Genomic DNA, 22,593 nt, shown 5'->3' with positions numbered 1-22,593 from the left:
TGTGTCTGTGAAAGGCCAGGATAACTGTGTCTGTGAAAGGCCAGGATAACTGTGTGTCTGTGTGTGTAGAGTGTAAACAGTCAGCTGAGGCAGTGTGTGAAGATGGATGTGTAGGTGAAAGAGCAAGCTAGGCAAGGTGGTGTGATGTGTGTGTGTGTGTGTGTGTCTGTGTGTGTGTGTGTGTGTGTGGGGGGGGGAGGGCGGGGTCAGCGCAGCCATGTGGGTAAAGTGAGTTAGGTTCTCAGGGCCTGCTGGTGGCTGGTCAAAAACAACATGGACAGCTCATCATGAAGGGGTCACTGTGTGAAGGGGTCACTGTGTGAAGGGGTAACTGTGGAAGTGGGTGAAAGAGCGAGAACCAGGAGTTGGCTGGGACTCATCTCTCAATGCCAGGAATAACAGACCTGTGTTTTAACAAACCTGTGTGTAGGTTCCTCAGAAGCGCAAGGAGAGGACCATCCTCCTCAGTGAATAATACAAATGTAAAAAATTAAATATTTAAAAGTTATCATTTTTAATAGAGGTCAAACAATTATGATTTTTCAACGCCGATACCGATTATTGGAGGACCAAAAAAAGCAGACACCGATTAAATCGGCGATTTATATTTATATATATATATATTTGAAATAATGACAATTACAACAATACTGAATTAACACTTATTTTAACTTAATATAATACATAAATAAAATCAATTTAGCCTCAAATAAATAATGAAACATGTTCAATTTGGTTTAAATAACACAAAAACACAGTGTTGGAGAAGAAAGTAAAAGTGCAATATGTGCCATGTAAAAAAGCTAACGTTTCAGTTCCTCATTGCCAGCCTAATCTCTGGAGTTGATGGGCTTGAAGTCATTGACAGCACTGTGCTTCAACCATGCTTACGAGCCTGCTGCTGCCTACCACCGCTCAGTCAGATTGCTCTATCAAATATTAAATCATAGTCTTAATTATAATATAATAAACAGACAGAAATACGAGCATTAGGTCATTAATATGGTCAAAACCGGAAACTATAATTTTGAAACAAAACGTTTATTCTTTCAGTGAACGGAACCATTCTGTATTTTCTGTATTTTATCGAACGAGTGGCAACCCTAAGTCTAGATATTGCTGTTACATTGCACAACCTTCAATGTTATGTCATAATTAAGTACAATTCCGGCAAATGAATTACGGTCTATGTTAGGAAGAAATGGTCTTCACACAGTTCGCAACGAGCCAGACTGGTGCATATACAGTTGAAGTCTGTAGTTTACATACACCTTAATTAACCAAATACATTTAAACTTAGTTTTTCACCCTTCCTGACATTTAATCCTAGTAAACATTCCCTGTTTTAGGTCAGTTAGGATCACCACTTTATTTTAAGAATGTGAAATGTCAGAGAGAATGCTTTATTTTAGCTTTTATTTCTTTCATCACATTCCCAATGGGTCAGAAGTTTACATACACTCAGTTAGTATTTGGTAGCATTGCCTTTAATTTGTTTAACTTGGGTCAAACGTTTCGGGTAGCCGTCTACAAGCTTCCCACAATAAGTTGGGTGAATTTTGGCCCATTCCTCCTGACAGAGCTGGTGTAACTGAGTCAGGTTTGTAGGCCTCCTTGCTCACACACGCTTTTTCAGTTCGGCCAACAAATGTTCTATAGGATTGAGGTCAGGGCTTTGTGATGGCCACCCCAATACCCTGACTTCGTTGTCCTTAAGCCATTTTGCCACAACTTTGGAAGTATGCTTGGGGGTCATTGTCCATTTGGAAGACCCATTTGCGACCAAGCTTTAACTTCCTGACTGATGTCTTGAGATGTTGCTTCAATATATACACCTAATTTTTCTACCTCATGATGCCATCTATTTTGTGAAGAGCACCCGTCTGCAACAAAGCACCCCCACAACATGATGCAGTTGCAAACCGTAGTCTGGCTTTTTTATGCCGTCAAAATAATAATCAATAATCAATTTTAGAATAAGGCTGTAACGTAACAAAATGTCGAAAAAGTCAAGGGGTCTGAATACTTTCCGAATGCACTGTATATCGTGGGTCTTGCATCCTCCTAAAAAAAATGACACCAGCCTCCACTGGAGTGTGTGTGTCGAGCAAGCTAAGTAATAGTGGTAATTCACTGGTTTTCTATGTTAACTTTGGTAATTTACACTTGAATAAAGTATACAAAAAAACAAACATGTATTCATATATAGTATTAATTATTATTATTTTTGTCTCCTTATTGTCCATGAGATTCTAGTAAATAGACCGTATGATTCAATAGAAAATAGACTAATGAATGAAAAAAAGCATCTAAAATCAACAATGCCATTATTTTCAATTAACTCTGCAACTCTTACAACTATTGACTTCTTTCACAGCTGCCCACAGAGACAAAGTAAAATAAAGACAAGTGTGTAGAAAAAGAAAGGTAATTTAAATGCTGAAACCCTCATATTAAACACCAATGAATTGGTATTCACAAAGTTGATGGTTTATAATTTAGGATAATATTTTACTGCTTTGTCGTTCAATGTTTTACTTTTTAAAACATCTTATTTAAATATTGTATATACAGTATTTTAGATGAGGCGACACAGAGGGACAGTGATAATCTGAAGTACCCAAAAAATTCCACTTGATGTCGTGTCGCCTTATAACATTTCCCCCAAAAACCTGAAAGCAAAAACAATGTCTAAACTTAGGTTTCCAGTAATATACCCTCCCTTTGCAACCCAAGTCAGGTGTGTGAGGACAGATGAGTAGGTGAAAGGGCCAGATAACGTAGGCAAGCAAGCGTGAGGTGTGTGTGTGTGTGTAAGGGGGGGGTTGGGGTCAGCGCAGCCATGTGGGTAAGGTGAGTTAGGTTCTCAGGGCCTGCTGGTGGCTGGTCAGAAACAACATGGACAGCTCATCATGAAGGGGTCACTGTGTGAAGGGGTCACTGTGTGAAGGGGTCACTGTGTGATGGGGTCACTGTGTGATGAGGTCACTGTGTGATGGGGTCACTGTGTGATGGGGTCACTGTGTGAAGGGGGTGAAAGAGGCTCACCGTAGTCAAAGATGCCTGTGTGTGTGTGTGTGTGTATGAGTGTGTGTGTGTGTGTATGAGCGTGTGTGTGTGTATGAGCGTGTGTGTGTGTATGAGCATGTGTGTGTGTATGAGCATGTGTGTGTGTATGAGTGTGTGTGTGTATGAGCATGTGTGTGTATGAGAGTGTGTGTGTGTATGTGTGTGTGTATGAGTGTGTGTGTGTGTATGAGCATGTGTGTGTGTGTGTATGAGCATGTGTGTGTGTGTGTATGAGCATGTGTGTGTATGAGCGTGTGTGTGTGTATGAGCATGTGTGTGTGTATGAGTGTGTGTGTGTATGAGCATGTGTGTGTGTATGAGCGTGTGTGTGTGTATGAGCGTGTGTGTGTGTATGAGCGTGTGTGTGTGTATGAGCGTGTGTGTGTGTGTATGAGTGTGTGTGTGTGTATGAGCGTGTGTGTGTGTATGTGTGTGTGTGTGTGTGTGTATGAGCGTGTGTGTGTGTGTATGAGCATGTGTGTGTGTATGAGTGTGTGTGTGTGTGTATGAGTGTGTGTGTGTGTGTGTATGAGTGTGTGTGTGTGTGTGTGTATGAGCGTGACTGCTACCGGCTCACAGTGACATTTGTTCAGTAAGGTGGCATGTGCACATCTTTTTGTCATGTCATGTCAAACTGGTGTGTGTGTGTGTGTAAATTATTTTTAATTTTTTTTCTCCCCTTATTTCGTGACATCCAAAATGGTTGTTCCGATCTGGTGTCATCACGGCAACTCCCCAACGGGGTCGGTAGAGGCACGTTTCCTGCGTCACATGACCCGCCAAGCTACTTCTTAACACACTGCTCACTTAACCAGGAAACACTGTTCAACTGACAACTAAAGTCCGCTTGCATGCGCCCCGGCCACAAGGAGTTGCTTAAAGCGTGGCGAGCCCCGGCCAAACCCTCCCCTAACCCGGACGGCGCTGGGCTGATTGTGCGCCTCCCTATGGGACTCCCGTCATAGTCGGCTGTAGTGGCGCCTTAGACCAGGGCACCTTTCGGGAGGCCACTTGTGTGTGTGTGTCTGTGTATGCGGTGTGTGCATGGTAAGTGTTACGGTGTGCATCTGTTTGTCTCCGTCTCTGTGTGGTGTTACCTTGTGCGGGCCCTGGTCCGGGCCGGGGGAACTGTGACAGTAGGGGCAGAGGGCCGAGGCCTGGACAGACACTGCTCACGCTGCCTGAGGGGGAGGGGGTAGGAGACTGGGTGGGGGAGGACAGAGGACTGCTCTGCATCTGTGTACTCGTCTGGAGGGGGGATGGGGGAGGGAGAGAGAGGGGAGGACATGGATAGAGGAGAGGACGAGACATACTGTAGTTCACAATACAGATAGTCAACAAATATATCACAAATTAGTATTTTTTCATTTAAAATGTCATGTCAGCATTGGAGAATCCTACGCTGTCCTCCTTATGAATAGTCCACGGGATTCTGTAAGTGAGGGAGAGGTATAGAGTAAACAGGAAGTACAGAAATTCTGTGTATATAACACCTTTTGGTGTACTGTAGTGTAGTATTATAGTACACCTTTTGGTGTACTGTAGTGTAGTATTATAGTAGTGCTGTATATAGTACCTGTTGTAGTACTGTATGGTATTATTATAGTAGTGCTGTATATAGTACCTGTTGTAGCACTGTACATATGCTGTATATAGTACCTGTTGTAGTACTGTATGGAAGTATTATAGTAGTGCTGTATATAGTACCTGGTGTAGTACTGTATGGTAGTATTATTGTAGTGCTGTATATAGTACCTGTTGTAGTATTGTATGGAAGTATTATAGTAGTGCTGTATATAGTACCTGGTGTAGTACTGTATGGTAGTATTATAGTAGTGCTGTATATAGTACCTGGTGTAGTACTGTATGGTAGTATTATTGTAGTGCTGTATATAGTGCCTGTTGTAGTACTGTATGGTAGTATTATTGTAGTGCTGTATATAGTACCTGGTGTAGTACTGTATGGAAGTATTATAGTAGTGCTGTATATAGTACCTGGTGTAGTACTGTATGGTAGTATTATTGTAGTGCTGTATATAGTACCTGTTGTAGTATTGTATGGTAGCACTGTATATATGCTGTATATAGTACCTGTTGTAGTACTGTATGGTAGTATTATAGTAGTGCTGTATATAGTACCTGTTGTAGCACTGTATATATGCTGTATATAGTACCTGTTGTAGTACTGTATGGAAGTATTATAGTAGTGCTGTATATAGTACCTGGTGTAGTACTGTATGGTAGTATTATTGTAGTGCTGTATATAGTACCTGTTGTAGTATTGTATGGTAGCACTGTATATATGCTGTATATAGTACCTGTTGTAGTACTGTATGGTATTATTATAGTAGTGCTGTATATAGTGCCTGTTGTAGTACTGTATGGTAGTATTATAGTAGTATTGTATACAGTACCTGTTGTAGTACTGTAGTGTAGCATTATAGTAATGCTGTATATAGTGAATCTAAGTGTGCGTTCTCTAATTCTCTCCTTCTCTCTTTCTCTCTCTCGGAGGACCTGAGCCCTAGGACCATGCCCCAGGAATACCTGACATGATGACTCCTTGCTGTCCCCAGTCCATCTGACTGTGCTGCTGCTCCAGTTTCAACTGTTCTGCCTTATTATTATCTGACCCTGCTGGTCATTTATGAACATTTGAACATCTTGACCATGTTATGTTATAATCTCCACCCGACACAGCCAGAAGAGGACTGGCCACCCCACATAGCCTGGTTCCTCTCTAGGTTTCTTCCTAGGTTTTGGCCTTTCTAGGGAGCTTTCCCTAGCCACCGTGCTTCTACACCTGCATTGCTTGCTGTTTGGGGTTTTAGGCTGGGTTTCTGTACAGCACTTTGAGATATCAGCTGATGTACGAAGGGCTATATAAATACATTTGATTTGATAGTACCTGTTGTAGTACTGTATGGTAGTATTAAAGTAGTGCTGTATACAGTACCTGTTGTGTGTTGTCAGATTTGTAGAGTTCTCCAGGCTTACTGGGTCTCTGCTCGAGGCTGTAGTACTTGCAGGGGTTCCACTGGACCAGAGGAGGATTGTGGGTAGGCTGGGGTCCGTTGGGGACACTAAGCTGCATGACCATCACCCCAGGCCCTGGGGGGGCCACCCCTGTAGCACCACACACAAAGTTAAAGCATTGTAGGGAAAAGGTTACACTTTTAAAGTGAACCCTTCGTCATAAGGGCTACGACACAGGGCCAACGTTGTTGACCAAACCTAATCGATAAAGTTAGAGCTCGGGAAAACAGATGAACTCTCACCTGAATATTGCTGCTGTATCTGTGGAGGGTTGCAGGGAGAAGTAGACGGGTTCACCTGGTACTGCTCTGAGCTGGGCTGCAGGTACCCTACTGATGGACTGGAGAGAGACGCACACAGAGAAACACACACACAGAGAAACACACACAGAGACGCGCACACACACACAGAGACGCGCACACACACACACACACACACACACACACACACACACACAGATAGAGACGCACACACAGAGAAACACACACACAGAGAAACACACACACAGAGAAACACAGACACACAGAGACGCACACAGAGAAACACACAGAGAAACACACACAGAAACACACACACGAGACACACAGAGAAACACACAGAGAAACACACACACACACACACACACACACAGAGAAACACACAGAGACACACACACACACACAGAAACACACACACACACACACACACACACACACACACACACACACACACACACACACACACACACACACACACACACACACACACACACACACACACACACACAGAGAGAAACACACAGACACACGCACTGTAAGCACTTGGCAGTCATCCACAGACGGTAGGCATATCACATCAATAAGCTGCTAGGCTTCAATCACAACGGTCATATTTTGTTTAGCGAGAGTGTGGAAGCGATGTGTCAAAGAAAAATAAAGATTCAAGTGTTTAAATAGGTTGTTTATTGATTCCAGTCATGTGACTTTCTATCCTAATTCAATCGTCTTTAATTACTTCACTTACAGCTCAGTTTCCCCAGAGTATCTTACAATTACTGCTTAGCCAGGCGGTCAGCAGGAGGGCTTGTTACTGTTAAGAGTTACATTCAACTTCATTCAGGAATGAACGGATTCAGTCTGCTTCTGGAGTATAGGCCATTTCCTCTGTAATGTTTTTTTAAATATATATATATATATATATTTTAAGTGTAGTTTATTATTGTAATTCCAGAAGTGAGATTATAAGTGACACTTATTTAGAACAAGTTATCTGGGTTGTAGCTCAACAGGTCTGCTGGAGGCAATATGTTGGGAGTAGTTCTCCCCATACAATATATCCAGCACTTCAGAGCACGCTTTATAAAACCACTTAAAAATAACATTTTAAAAAAATGTACCTACCTTGTGCTGTTCTGTTGTGTGGGAGTGATGACGCTGTAGTATACGGGCATGGGCCCCTGGACAGTCTGCACAGACTGGCTGACTGGCACCATGACCTGCTGCTGGTACTGCTGGATCACCTGTTGAGAGTCACTGGCCACAGGGACCTGCTAGGAGGCAAGACACATGAACATGTAGCCAAGGGGAGTTGACACCCTCTGCCCAATAGGGAATATCCTCTTGGTCTAATAGCTGGTTTCCCGAGCGAGAGACCCGGGTTCGGATTACAACAGTTACATCCCACTCGTTGCTTTTACATAAGAATAGTTTTGGTCCGAGAACTGAGCCTTGAGGAACTCCTAAATGCATACAAGATGTAGCAATCTCACACACAAACACACAACCATAAATGTACCTGATATGAGGGCATCTGTGGGTACTGGACCATCATGGCCGTCACCTGTCCATGCATGCTCTGCCCCTGGGAGGTGAGGAGGGCCTGGTTCTGGGGCTGCTGGGATACTCCTATCATTCCCTGGAATTGGGGCTGCTGGCTGGGCATCATGGTCTGGAGAGCTGCTGGTTATGTAGGACATGGTCATGGTAACACAGGTGTGTGTGTGTATTTTGGGTATGCCACACACCTATCAACCCTGGTCCTACTGGTGACACGCAAGGCACATGGAAGAATCACATTTATACTCTAAATACATTTGAATGTATAGGAATTTGACTCAGTGAAATGGAGCTGCCACTAAAACAGGATATACAGACAGACGATAAACAGGATATACAGACAGGCGATAAACAGGATATACAGACAGGCGATAAACTGGATATAGAGACAGACGATAAACAGGATATACAGACAGACGATAAACAGGATATACAGACAGACGATAAACAGGATATACAGACAGGCGATGAACAGGATATACAGACAGGCGATAAACTGGATATAGAGACAGACGATAAACAGGATATACAGACAGACGATAAACAGGATATACAGACAGGCGATAAACAGGATATACAGACAGGCGATGAACAGGATATACAGACAGGCGATAAACAGGATATACAGACAGGCGATAAACAGGATATACAGACAGGCGATAAACAGGATATACAGACAGACGATAAACAGGATATACAGACAGACGATAAACAGGATATACAGACAGACGATAAACAGGATATACAGACAGACGATAAACAGGATATACAGACAGACGATAAACAGGATATACAGACAGACGATAAACAGGATATACAGACAGACGATAAACAGGATATACAGACAGACGATAAACAGGATATACAGACAGACGATAAACAGGATATACAGACAGGTGATAAACAGGATATACAGACAGACGATAAACAGGATATACAGACAGGCGATGAACAGGATATACAGACAGGCGATAAACAGGATATACAGACAGGCGATAAACAGGATAGACAGACAGGCGATAAACAGGATAGACAGACAGGCGATAAACAGGATATAGAGACAGGTGATAAACCGGATATACAGACAGGCGATGAACAGGATATACAGACAGGCGATAAACAGGATAGACAGACAGGCGATAAACAGGATATAGAGACAGGCGATAAACAGGATATAGAGACAGGTGATAAACAGGATATACAGACAGGCGATAAACAGGATATACAGACGCAGAATTTACACAAATCCACATACAGTAAGCTAAAAACTTCAGAATACACTGTAAAACACTAAGATACATTATTTAAATGATGCACGTAGGGACGTATCAATAAGATTGATTTCATGTTCATGTTAACACAGACTGTCTAGAAAGAAAGGACTGTACACAACGTCATGGAAGACCATGGGCCTATATGGGGAACGTCATGGAAGAACATGGGCCTATATGAGGAACGTCATGGAAGAACATGGGCCTATATGGGGAACGTCATGGAAGAACATGGGCCTATATGGGGAACGTCATGGAAGACCATGGGCCTATATGGGGAACGTCATGGAAGACCATGGGCCTATATGAGGAAGCAGAACATGACTGTCCGGCAGAGGGTAGGCTTGTTGCTGCCTCTATGCTCAGGGTCATTCCGAGTGTAATCAAGGTAACTTTTCAGGACTCGTTGCATCAGTACTTCTGTCCCCAACTACACAACGTGGTGACTAAAATAGCCATTTATTCCTGGGAACCAGTATTTAGCTAACCTTGATCCTTGTGTTATTTTAGAGCTCTGTTGGCGTTGTTTCTGTTGACACGGCAAGGGTCTGATCATGTTGACTGGGTGAGTGAACAGCTACCGTACACAGTGTATTCTATGTTGCCAAATCAGGCAATCAGCACTTCGGTGCCTCTATGCCTTGAACGTCTCTGTACTCAAAACACAACACACTGTTGATAAATGTTTATTCAGCAAATATACACAGTGAAATACAGTGTACAGTAGTCCTGGCTTTCACCGGTCCTGCTTAGTCAGATTCTCAAACTGTGAGTGTAACCTCATTTTAATATGAAGTGTAGAAATTGAGTTGGCTTTGGTCAAAAGCATGTCCAATACATTTTTTTGGTTTTTTTAATGTTTAAAACCTGGTAAAAAAAAGGTGTGAACAGACTGTTACGCGATGCAGGGAGTGTATCGTGTAGCCCCATCCAAGTAGAACAAATTGGTGTTGTATGAACAAGGATATGGTCAGATGTAATCACACCCAACCAAAATATAAACGCAACATGTAAAGTGTTAGTCCCATGCTTCATGAGCTGAAATAAAAGATCACAGAAGTATTCCACATGCACAAAAAGCTTAGTTCTCTCAAATGACGTGTACAAATTGGTTTAAATCCCTGTTAGTGAGCATTTCTCAGATGGCCGGCTGGACGTAGTGACAAATTCAGCGGTTTATGGTAGAAAAATGTACATAAAATATCTGGCAACAGCTCTGGTGGGCATTCCTGCAGTCAGCATGCCAATTGCATGCCCCCTCAAAACTTGAGACATCTGTGGCATTGTGTTGTGTGACAAAACTGCACATTTTAGAGTGGCCTTTCATTGTCCGCAGCACAAGGTGAACCTGTGTAATGATCATGCTGTTTAAACAGATTATTGAAATGCCACACCTGTCAGGTGGATGGATTATCTTGGCAAAGGGGAAATACTAACAAGGAAGTAAACATATTTGTGCAAAATAGATCAGAAAAATATGTTTTTTTTGTGTGTGTACAGGGGGAAAAAATATAGTTTTGTTATTGGGTCACAAGAGCAATACAATCATAAAAAATACAATTATATTTCACCCCCCCCCCCATTTATAAAAATAAAAAAGTACATCCCCTCCCACCCATTCCAAATATACACACACACCCCCCACCCCACTTTAAATAAAAAAGTACATCCCCTCCCACCCATTCCAAATATACATACACACCCCCCACCCCACTTTCCATGTTCGATGAGTGCTAGGTTTTATTCATACGGCAGTGGATAAGTCCAACATAATTACATCCTGAAAGTATGCAAGCCAGTTCCTTATATGAAGGTCAGTGTCATGACGTTGGCCTGGGAGTAGGTTTATGACAGTCATAAAGCTACCCCCCCTTTTCCTCTCTCTACCCTACTGATGTGACTATTGAAAATCCTTTGGTTAACATAGAGATTCTGGGAACATCAGAAGGTGGGGGGAAATTAACTATATTCTGGTAATCCGACCAGTTGAACATATGCGTTTGTACTTAATGAATATGATGTCAGTTCGGTTGTCATCTGAGACATTCTCATCAATGATAGGATGACATAAACTCTACAGTGGAAAGTCTACACATCAGAGTTATCGGATTCACATGGAATTGTTGTTCAATTTAAATGTTTGAATATGAAATTATTTGTGAAAAGATTAAATGTCATTTTCGTGATGGGATGAAATGTGATTTTAGCTTCTAAAATGTGAGATTTGGGTTTTCATGAGTGAATTAGGCCCGACTCAGTGGCCCGCCCACGTGAAGAGACATAGGTTGTAAACTATGAAACACATCCCTTTTCTCCCTTCCTATATAAAGTCTTGATGACAATATAACCTCCTGTTCCGAGGATGTGAGGACGACGGTCCAATGTCAGAATGGTTCAGATAATAACTACAGAACGAAACCAACATCAGTGTGAGCTTTGGTTGCGAATGGTATGAACTTTTAACTCTTATTCACTACAGAAGTGATACCTCCTAGCCGTTGAGCAACAGCAGCTGCAAACAAAGGTTAGGAAGGAACAGACAGAGTATCCCATCTATCACACAACGACGTTACTACAACGTTACTACAGAGTATCCAATTGACCACCAGAGACATTCTTCAAAGGACAAAGGACTCGGTTTGGCAACATGGCCTTCCATCTACCATCAACCTACTGAAGCGCAGCTCAGATTAAATATTTATTGCATTTTCCTTTTCCAAATGGGCGGTAATTTAGAATGCATAAGATACTGTATTTACGATAGCACAGATTCGTCCCTTTTTTCCTCAGTCTTCCCGCTCTTTCACTCAAACCCAGCCCCTTTTCTTTTGTGTAACCAGCTGTCATATCTGTTCCGCCCGCTAGGGACGTTTTCCTTTATGACGTAATTTGTAATCAATGTATGATTCATTCTGTGTATGTGTAATTCTGTGTGATTAGATAGGTATTTAGTAAATAAATAATTAACCCCAATTTTGTATTGCTGATTCAACTTGTTAGCCAGGGTTCGTGCAGATAACCAAGAATTTACAACTTTCAGATGAGACTGAATTAAGATGACGATTAATATTGACTGCTATTGATGTAAAATATTACTAGGTCTTTAAGAGTTTATTCGGAGGATAACAGCTCTATAAATATTTTTCTGTGGTGCCCCGACTCTCTAGTTAATTACATTTACATGATTAGCTCAAAATAAATTATTTTATAGAATAGCATGGCATATCACTTAATCCGGCATTGCCAAAGACACGACATCAGTAATATGGAGTGTTAACAGTGTCTACAGTAATATAGACATCGACATCAGCGTATGGAACATTTCTGGAATCTTTCATTTCAGGAACCAACACTTTACATGTTTCGTTTACAGTGCCTTTGGATTGTATTCAGACATCTTGACTTTTTTCACATTTTGTTAGGTTACAGCCTTATTCTAAAATTGTTTAGATTTATGTTTTTTTTCCTCATCAACCTACACACAATACCCCATAATGACATCACAATACCCCATAATGACATCACAATACCCCATAATGACAAAGCAAAAAAAAAAGATTTAGACATTTTTACAAATTTATGAAAAATAAAAACTGAAATATCACATAAGTATTCAGACCCTTTACTCAGTACTTTGTTGAAGCACCTTTGGCAGCGATTACAGCCTCGAGTCTTCTTGGGTATGACGCTACCAGCTTGGTGCAACTGTATTTGGGGAGTTTCTCCCATTCTTCTCTGCAGATCCTCTCCAGCTCTGGCAGGTTGGATGGAGAGCGTCGCTGCACAGCTATTTTCAGGTCTCTCCAGAGATGTTAAATCGGGTTCAAGGCCAGGCTCTGGCTGGGCCACTCAAGGACATTCAGAGACTTGTCCCAAAGCCAATCCTGCATTGTCTTGGCTGTGTGCTTAGGGTCCTTGTCCTGTTGGAAGGTAAACCTACACCCCAGTCTGAGGTCCTGATCAGGTTTTCATCAAGGATCTCTCTGGTAATTTGCTCCGTTAATCTTTGCCTCAATCCAGACTAGTCTCCCAGTCCCTGCTGCTGAAAATGATCCCCACAGCATGATGCTGCCACCACTATGCCAGGTATCCTCCAGACATGATTCAGGACAAAGAGTTCAGTCTTGGTTTCATCAGACCAGAGAATCTTGTTTCTCATAGTCCGAGAGTCTTTAGGTGCCTTTTAGGCAAACTCCAAGCAGGCTGTCATGTGCCTTTTACTGAGGAGTGTCTTCCGTCTAGCCACTCTACCATAAAGGCCTGATTGTGGAGTGCTACAGAGATGGTTGTCCTTCTGGAAGGTTCTCCAATCTCCACAGAGGACCTCTGGAGCTCTGTCTTAGTGACCATCAGGATCTTGGTCACCTCCCTGACCAAGGCCCTTCTCTCCCGATTGTTCAAGTTTGGCTGGGCGGTCAGCTCTAGGAAGAGTCTTGGTGGTTCCAAACTTCTTCCATTTAAGAATGATGGAGGCCACTGTGTTGGGGACCTTCAATGAAATGGGACCTTCAGATGCTGTATCGGCTATGGACAATTCCTTCGACCTCATGTTGACATGCACTGTCAACTGTGGGACCTAAAATAGACAGGTGTGTGCCTTTCCAAATCATGTCTAATCTGTGGCCAATCAAGGATGACATAATCCTGTCCCATAGCAAAGGGGAATCTTATGTAAATAAGGTATTTCTATTTGTCATTATGGGGTATTGTGATGTCATTATGGGGTATTGTGGTGTCATTATGGGGTATTGTGTGTAGATTGCTGAGGAAATTGTTTAATTTAATCCATTTTAGAATAAGGCTGTAACGTAACAGAATGTGGAAAAATGTCAAGGGGTCTGAATACTGTATATTTTTGTTCAGTATAAAACTGTACAGCACTTTAAAAACACAGAAAGACTCATCTTGAATTGAGAAAGATGGTACTGTAGTGGTACTGACCAGACTGCTGTGTGGGCTGAGCCATGGGCTGGGGCATGGGCTGAGCAGGGTAGGACACCTGGTGAGACATGGGTCCAGGCCGGTACTGCTGCCCTGTGCTGGGGTACTGTTGCCCTGTGCTGGGGTACTGTTGCCCTGTGCTGGGGTACTGCTGCCCTGTGCTGGGGTACTGCTGCCCTGTGCTGGGGTACTGCTGCCCAGGGGGGTAATAAGATATCTGGAGGAGCAGAGGGAGGGAGAAATACAGTCAGTTCATAGGTAGTACAATAAGAAACCTTCCAACCAAATTAATAAAAGGGCGCAAACTAGAAATCAACTCTTAGAGGTTGATGGAAGTTCAAAGGTAGCATTTATATTCATTATGGATCCCCATTAGTTCCTGCCAAGGCAGCAGCTACTCTTCCTGGGGTTTATTTTCCATCTGAGTTTAGCTCAGAGAGAGAGAGAGGCAGGTCTGTATGAGGTGAGCCCTGATGCCTTTCCATCTGAGTTTAGCTCAGAGAGAGAGAGGCAGGTCTGTATGAGGTGAGCCCTGCTGCCTTTCCATCTGAGTTTAGCTCAGAGAGAGAGAGGCAGGTCTGTATGAGGTGAGCCCTGCTGCCTTTCCATCTGAGTTTAGCTCAGAGAGAGAGAGGCAGGTCTGTATGAGGTGAGCCCTGCTGCCTTTCCATCTGAGTTTAGCTCAGAGAGAGAGAGGCAGGTCTGTATGAGGTGAGCCCTGCTGCCTTTCCATCTGAGTTTAGCTCAGAGAGAGAGAGGCAGGTCTGTATGAGGTGAGCCCTGCTGCCTTTCCATCTGAGTTTAGCTCAGAGAGAGAGAGGCAGGTCTGTATGAGGTGAGCCCTGCTGCCTTTCCATCTGAGTTTAGCTCAGAGAGAGAGAGGCAGGTCTGTATGAGGTGAGCCCTGCTGCCTTATAGCTAGTGGCTATCCCGAATGACATGATACATACAGGGAACAGTAAAGCAACACTGCTCTAGTCTAGGGATATCTCCCTCTGTCAAGATCCATACACTGTAGGCTATGGCTATTCTCTTAAATGTGAACGCACTGCCACTAGCTACCTCACAGAGCGGTGAACGCACTGCCACTAGCTACCTCACAGAGCGGTGAACACACTGCCACTAGCTACCTCACAGAGCGGTGAACGCACTGCCACGAGCTACCTCACAGAGCGGTGAACGCACTGCCACGAGCTACCTCACAGAGCGGTGAACGCACTGCCACTAGCTACCTCACAGAGCGGTGAACGCACTGCCACTAGCTACCTCACAGAGCGGTGAACACACTGCCACTAGCTACCTCACAGAGCGGTGAACACACTGCCACTAGCTACCTCACAGAGCGGTGAACACACTGCCACTAGCTACCTCACAGAGCGGTGAACGCACTGCCACTAGCTACCTCACAGAGCGGTGAACACACTGCCACTAGCTACCTCACAGAGCGGTGAACACACTGCCACTAGCTACCTCACAGAGCGGTGAACACACTGCCACTAGCTACCTCACAGAGCGGTGAACGCACTGCCACTAGCTACCTCACAGAGCGGTGAACACACTGCCACTAGCTACCTCACAGAGCGGTGAACACACTGCCACTACCCCACAGAACGGTGAACGCACTGCCACTAGCTACCTCACAGAGCGGTGAACGCACTGCCACTAGCTACCTCACAGAGCGGTGAACGCACTGCCACTAGCTACCTCACAGAGCGGTGAACGCACTGCCACTAGCTACCTCACAGAGCGGTGAACGCACTGCCACTAGCTACCTCACAGAGCGGTGAACGCACTGCCACTAGCTACCTCACAGAGCGGTGAACACACTGCCACTAGCTCACAGAGCGGTGAACACACTGCCACTAGCTACCTCACAGAGCGGTGAACACACTGCCACTAGCTACCTCACAGAGCGGTGAACACACTGCCACTACCCCACAGAGCGGTGAACACACTGCCACTAGCTACCTCACAGAGCGGTGAACACACTGCCACTAGCTACCTCACAGAGCGGTGAACACACTGCCACTAGCTACCTCACAGAGCGGTGAACACACTGCCACTAGCTACCTCACAGAGCGGTGAACACACTGCCACTAGCTACCTCACAGAGCGGTGAACACACTGCCACTAGCTCACAGAGCGGTGAACACACTGCCACTACCTCACAGAGCGGTGAACACACTGCCACTAGCTCACAGAGCGGTGAACACACTGCCACTAGCTACCTCACAGAGCGGTGAACACACTGCCACTAGCTACCTCACAGAGCGGTGAACACACTGCCACTAGCTCACAGAGCGGTGAACACACTGCCACTAGCTACCTCACAGAGCGGTGAACACACTGCCACTACCCCACAGAGCGGTGAACACACTGCCACTAGCTACCTCACAGAGCGGTGAACACACTGCCACTAGCTACCTCACAGAGCGGTGAACACACTGCCACTAGCTACCTCACAGAGCGGTGAACACACTGCCACTACCTCACAGAGAGGTGAACACACTGCCACTACCTCACAGAGCCAGCAAGAGACAGTAGTGGAGCTATTTGCCAAACTCCTACTTGCCCCCTAAAGCTCCTTTTGTGGGAACTATCCCCCCAGGGTGTAGGGTCAACGCCGGAGGTTTCCGCCTCCAGGATTTAAATGAATCTTTTTTTTGGATTCAAGCAGTTTGTTACTGGGCTGCGGGACGGTGACGAGGAGAGAGAAAGAGAGCGAGATAGAGAGAGAGAGAGAAGACTTCACAGCCAGTGACACAGTACTCAGTACTCTCACAACAATCGAAACTCTCTCACATTTATTGGTAAAGTTTGTGAAACAACGTTTTTTTGGGGCCAAATGTTCCCGGGCTGTAAATGTACCTTCAGTCTAACGCGTGATGACAAAGGAAGAAAGGAAACTTTAAATCCAAATTCTACTTCTTATTGATTCAGACCGAGTATAAAGCATTTTGGGACAACCGTTGATGATTGATTGCGAAGCCAGTATCATACCTGTTGAGGGGGAGACGGCTGCATGTACCCCTGCGGCGGTGGGGGCTGCATGATGGTCTGGGAGGGAGGGGGTGGAGGAGGGGGTGGAGGAGGAGGAGGATGATGATGGAGGTGTCTGGTGTTAGGCTGGTAGCCAGACTGAGGGGACAGGGGCTGGGCCGTGGTGGCCATGATATAGCCCGTCTGGGGTGGAGGGTGTTGGGTGAGGACAGTGGGCCCCTGGGTCTGGTACATGGCGGAGGGCTCCGGGGCCTCGCTGGAACTCTGTCGACTCAGAGTCATCTGGCTGAAGTGGGGAGACAGCTCCTCACCCTGAGGGGGAGAAATGGTTATTACAAACAGTTACTGGTGGGCTCGACACAGTAACCAATAAACTGATTGTAGGTTAAACTGGATATGATGATATCATTTGAAGATATTTGTCCCTAAAAATGAAATCTTTCTATCTTCTGCACAGCATAATGACTACCAGAAGCTGTTAGTAGTGAAGACGTAGGTGTGAATATAGAGTTGTGATGATGATTGTCATATTGCCACTTCAGTCCAATAGGGACTAACAAGACCGGGAGAGAAAGCCAAGATATGGAAGGTTTGGTACCATATTGTATAGTTGTTATATTTACTGTATATAGAGAGAGAAGGTATGAAGGGTACTAGTAACATGTACTGCTTGGAGGGAGGAGAGACTGGGCTCAGTAACAGTACATTATAAAGATATGGATGGTAGTACTACCATGTACTGCTGGGGGGAAGAGACAGGCAGGAGGACCTGGGGACAGGAGGAGGAGTAGGACACAGGTTGAGAGGGCTGCAGAGACCCCACCGGCTAACAGAGGGAGAGATAGAGGGAGAGAATGAGGGAGAATGGATGGAGAGGGAGAGATGAAGGGAGAGATGGAGGGAGAGAATGAGGGAGAATGGATGGAGAGGGAGAGATGAAGGGAGAGATGGAGAGATGGAGGGAGAGGGAGAGATGGAGGGAGAGATGAAGGGAGAGATGGAGGGAGGGGGAGAAATGATAGGAGAAGGAGAGATGGAGGGAGAGGGAGAGATGGAGGGAGAGATGGAGGGAGAGATGGAGGGAGGGGGAGAAATGATAGGAGAAGGAGAGATGGAGGGAGAGATAGAGGGAGAGGAGAGATGGAGGGAGAGATGGAGGGAGAGGAGAGATGGAAGGAGAGATGGAGGGAGGGGAGAGATGGAGGGAGAGGAGAGATGGAGGGAGAGATGGAGGGAGAGATGGAGGGAGAGGAGAGATGGAGGGAGAGGAGAGATGGAGGGAGAGATGGAGGGAGAGGAGAGATGGAGGGAGAGATGGAGGGAGAGGAGAGATGGAGGGAGAGGGAGAGATGGAGGGAGACGGAGAGATGGAGGGAGAGGGAGAGATGGAGGGAGAGATGGAGGGAGAGGAGAGATGGAGGGAGAGGAGAGATGGAGGGAGAGATGGAGGGAGAGGAGAGATGGAGGGAGAGATGGAGGGAGGGGAGAGATGGAGGGAGGGAGAGATGGAGGGAGGGGAGAGATGGAGGGAGGGGAGAGATGGAGGGAGGGAAGAGATGGAGGGAGGGGGAGAGATGGCGGGAGGGGGAGAGATGGCGGGAGGGGGAGAGATGGAGGGAGGGGGAGAGATGAAGGGAGGGGGAGAGATGGAGGGAGGGAGGGGGGAGAGATGGAGGGAGGGAGGAGCAGGGAGAGATGGAGGGAGGGGGAGAGATGAAGGGAGGGGGAGAGATGGAGGGAGGGGGAGAGATGGAGGGAGGGGGAGAGATGGGGAGAGATGGAGGGAGGAGCAGGGAGAGATGGAGGGAGGGGGGAGAGATGGAGGGAGGGGGAGAGATGGAGGGAGGAGAGATGGATGGAGGGGGGAGCAGGGAGAGATGGAGGGAGGGGGGAGAGATGGAGGGAGGGGGGAGAGATGGAGGGAGGGGGGAGAGATGGAGGGAGGGGGGAGAGATGAAGGGAGGGGGGAGAGATGAAGGGAGGGGGGAGCAGGGAGAGATGCAGACAGATGTTAGGTTAGGAAAAAAGCAGGAACATTTTCATGTCTTTTCATTTTTCTAAGCTGAAACTGTATTTAAATAAAAAAGGATTCATGACATGAGCTTCTCTCTCACCTGAGTCATGTTGTTATGGTTATAGTTGCCCATGGGGTGTTGCTGTGGGGTGGGCAGTAGGGCGGTCTGGGGGGGTTGGGTCTGGACCTGGGAGGGGCAGGGCAGCAGACTGCGACCCCCGGGGCAGGGGCCAGGCTGGGGGACTGGGGGCTGGGGACACATGTCTGGACTCACCAGTGGGAGTCCTATAACACAACAAGACAACACAAGAGTCAAGACAAAGTCAAAATACAGAAACAGTATTTCTGCACTCTTGTCTGTACTCTCTTCAGGTTCTTTCCCCTTTTGATTTGTTTTCAAAACGATGAAGGGGCTTGAAAAGGATTTCCGTCTGTTTCCACCTGACCTGTTCTGTGTCAGTGACCTCTAAAGACACTAGAGTGCTTAAACACTTCTAGGTTGCAACACTTCCGTGTGTTGCCATTTCAATTGAATTCAGTATTTTCACATTGAGAAATTCAATTACTAGAATGAACTGCCCAGAGCACAATGGTCACAACATTTTAATTTCCAACTACAGGAGGCATTTTTCATTATACAATCCCCATTGGGATGTCTGTCTGGTACATACCAGTGCGTGAGCCCCTGCAGCTGCTCTGAGAGCTCTTGTTGCTGCCCAGACTATCTCCTCTGGTCAGAATGGAGATGCCGGAGAAGCTGGAAGCCTTGGTGACCGGGGGCCGTAGGGTCCTGTTTGAACTATCAGAGTCTGTGCTGCTCCAGGGTCTTGGCTCCAGGCACTTCATATCACTGTCAGTGCTGCTCTGACGACTGCTGGACGCACGGCTGGAGCTCTCAAGGTTACCCCTATGGGGAGGAGGGGAGAGGGAGGGAAACAGGGGAGGGAAACAGGTGAGGAGGGGAGAGGGGAGGAGGGGAGAGTGAGTAAAACAGGTGAGGAGGGGAGCGTGAGGGAAACAGGTGAGGAGGGGAGAGGGGAGGAGGGGAGAGTGAGGAAAACAGGTGAGGAGGGGAAACAGGGGAGGAGGGGAAACAGGGAAGGAGGGGAGAGGGAGGGGAATAGGGGAGGAGGGGAAACAGGGGAGGAGGGGAGAGGGAGGGAAACAGGGGAGGAGGGGAGGAGGGGAGAGGGAGGGAAACAGGGGCGGAGGGGAGAGGGAGGGAAACAGGGGAAGATGAGGAAGAGGTGGAAACAGCAGGGAAAAGAGGGTGATGGCGTGTTAGGGAGAGAAAGAAAGAGCAACAGAGGTGGAGAGAGAGAGATGAACAGAGGTAGAGAGAGAGAGAGAGGAACAGAGGTAGAGAGAGAGAGAGAGGAACAGAGGTAGAGAGAGAGAGATGAACAGAGGTAGAGAGAGAGAGAGAGGAACAGAGGTAGAGAGAGGTAGAGAGAGAGGAACAGAGAAGTGGAGACAGAGAGACAGAGAGGAACAGAGAAGTGGAGACAGAGAAGTGGAGACAGAGGGTGATCAGGTTAAGAACAACACCTTGACATGTGAGGAGAACATGGGGCGTTCAACAAACCAAAACACAAAGATGTTGGCTGACCGGTAAATAAATCAACCAGAACATTGGGCAATCAACCGAACCACACCCCTGTAGTGTACAGGACATTCACCAAACTGCCACCCACATCACAGAGAAACACACATGCAGATCGCTGATGTTTCATCCAATCAACACCGAGGTGAAAAAGAAGACAGGAGTACATTGAATAAAGTACAGATCCTGAGTGACAAGGCAACAACAGGTCCATTCTGGAAATAAAACACAGCCATAAAAGAGGTTTTCCTTTACAATGGGACACCAGGAGTAACATGCTAACCACACCGCGCGCACAGTAAAATACACGGACACATACCTGTTATTCAGATCATAGCAACCACACTGGTCGGTGCTACTGCGGCTGAGCGACTGCTGCAGTAGGCTGAGCGACTGCAGCAGTAGGCTGAGCGACAGTAGCAGTAGGCTGAGGGACAGCAGCAGTAGGCTGAGCGACAGTAGCAGTAGGCTGAGCGACAGCAGCAGTAGGCTGAGCGACAGTAGCAGTAGGCTGAGCGACTGCAGCAGTAGGCTGAGCGACAGCAGCAGTAGGCTGGGCGACAGTAGCAGTAGGCTGAGCGACAGTAGCAGTAGGCTGTGCGACAGTAGCAGTGGGCTGAGCGACAGCAGGAGTAGGCTGAGCGACAGCAGCAGTAGGCTGGGTGACAGTAGCAGTAGGCTGAGCGATTGCAGCAGTAGGCTGAGCGACAGCAGCAGTAGGCTGGGCGACAGTAGCAGTAGGCTGTGCGACAGTAGCAGTGGGCTGAGCGACAGCAGCAGTGGGCTGAGCGACAGCAGCAGTAGGCTGAGCGACAGCAGCAGTAGGCTGGGCGACAGCAGCAGTAGGCTGGGCGACAGCAGCAGTAGGCTGAGCGACTGCAGCAGTAGGCTGAGCGACAGCAGCAGTAGGCTGGGCGACAGTAGCAGTAGGCTGAGCGACAGTAGCAGTAGGCTGTGCGACAGTAGCAGTGGGCTGAGCGACAGCAGGAGTAGGCTGAGCGACAGCAGCAGTAGACTGGGTGACAGTAGCAGTAGGCTGAGCGATTGCAGCAGTAGGCTGAGCGACAGCAGCAGTAGGCTGGGCGACAGTAGCAGTAGGCTGTGCGACAGTAGCAGTGGGCTGAGCGACAGTAGCAGTAGGCTGAGCGACTGCAGCAGTAGGCTGGGCGACAGAGCGACTGCAGCAGTAGGCTGAGCGACTGCAGCAGTAGGCTGAGCGACTGCAGCAGTAGGCTGAGTGACAGCAGCAGTAGGCTGAGCAGTAGGCTGAGCGACAGCAGCAGTAGGCTGAGCGACAGAGGCAGTAGGCTGGGCGACAGCAGCAGTAGGCTGAGCGACAGCAGCAGTAGGCTGAGCGACAGCAGCAGTAGGCTGAGCGACAGCAGCAGTAGGCTGAGCGACAGTAGCAGTAGGCTGAGCGACAGTAGCAGTAGGCTGAGCGTCTGCAGCAGTAGGCTGAGCGACAGCAGCAGTAGGCTGAGCGACAGCAGCAGTAGCACCGTTATTAGAATGTCACTAGCAGCGACCAGGAGGCTATCAACTTCCCATTACCTCCAAAACTACAGCTTTGTCGCTCACTGTCACCATGTTTATATCCTACTTTTCGTTTGTTCTAACGTCATCAAATATGGATGATATGGCATTGCACTGAACAAAAAGTCTGGCAAATGCAGGTTTGTGAGGGCAATGTGGTGACAGACTTATGACTTAAAATGCTGACAACAAATGCTTGGATTTCTGACTAAACAAGGGAACATACAACTCAAGTGAACTACAGTGGAGTGCTCTGACTGCAGAATACCCTAGTTACCTATTTGATGGGAATAACCATGCCCTAATAACAAG

At 46.6% G+C, this 22,593-nt stretch overlaps 1 protein-coding gene across 4 annotated transcripts in view; it reads right to left on the bottom strand.

Annotated features, from left to right (window-relative positions):
• The window catches only part of LOC139371425 (R3H domain-containing protein 2-like), a 68,347-nt gene that overhangs the window by 7,212 nt on the left and 38,542 nt on the right, over nucleotides 1–22,593 (bottom strand). The window contains exons 13-22 of one of the 4 annotated variants that reach the window (XM_071111825.1): nucleotides 19,817–20,052; nucleotides 19,246–19,430; nucleotides 17,865–17,957; nucleotides 17,132–17,443; nucleotides 14,132–14,348; nucleotides 7,879–8,039; nucleotides 7,485–7,633; nucleotides 6,348–6,445; nucleotides 6,026–6,195; nucleotides 4,167–4,317 (exon numbers count right to left, since the gene is read on the bottom strand). In XM_071111825.1, coding sequence (XP_070967926.1) covers nucleotides 4,167–4,317; nucleotides 6,026–6,195; nucleotides 6,348–6,445; nucleotides 7,485–7,633; nucleotides 7,879–8,039; nucleotides 14,132–14,348; nucleotides 17,132–17,443; nucleotides 17,865–17,957; nucleotides 19,246–19,430; nucleotides 19,817–20,052 — 1,772 coding nt within the window. Of the gene's footprint in view, nucleotides 1–4,166; nucleotides 4,318–6,025; nucleotides 6,196–6,347; nucleotides 6,446–7,484; nucleotides 7,634–7,878; nucleotides 8,043–14,131; nucleotides 14,349–17,131; nucleotides 17,444–17,864; nucleotides 17,958–19,245; nucleotides 19,431–19,816; nucleotides 20,053–22,593 lie in introns of all 4 variants that reach the window. The other 3 variants (XM_071111826.1, XM_071111827.1, XM_071111829.1) reach the window with 3 other exon arrangements.

This window comes from Oncorhynchus clarkii, chromosome 17 (assembly GCF_045791955.1).
Source record: "Oncorhynchus clarkii lewisi isolate Uvic-CL-2024 chromosome 17, UVic_Ocla_1.0, whole genome shotgun sequence".
In the NCBI taxonomy this organism is placed as follows: Eukaryota; Metazoa; Chordata; class Actinopteri; order Salmoniformes; family Salmonidae; genus Oncorhynchus; species Oncorhynchus clarkii.
This window is presented reverse-complemented; position numbering and strand designations above follow the sequence as displayed.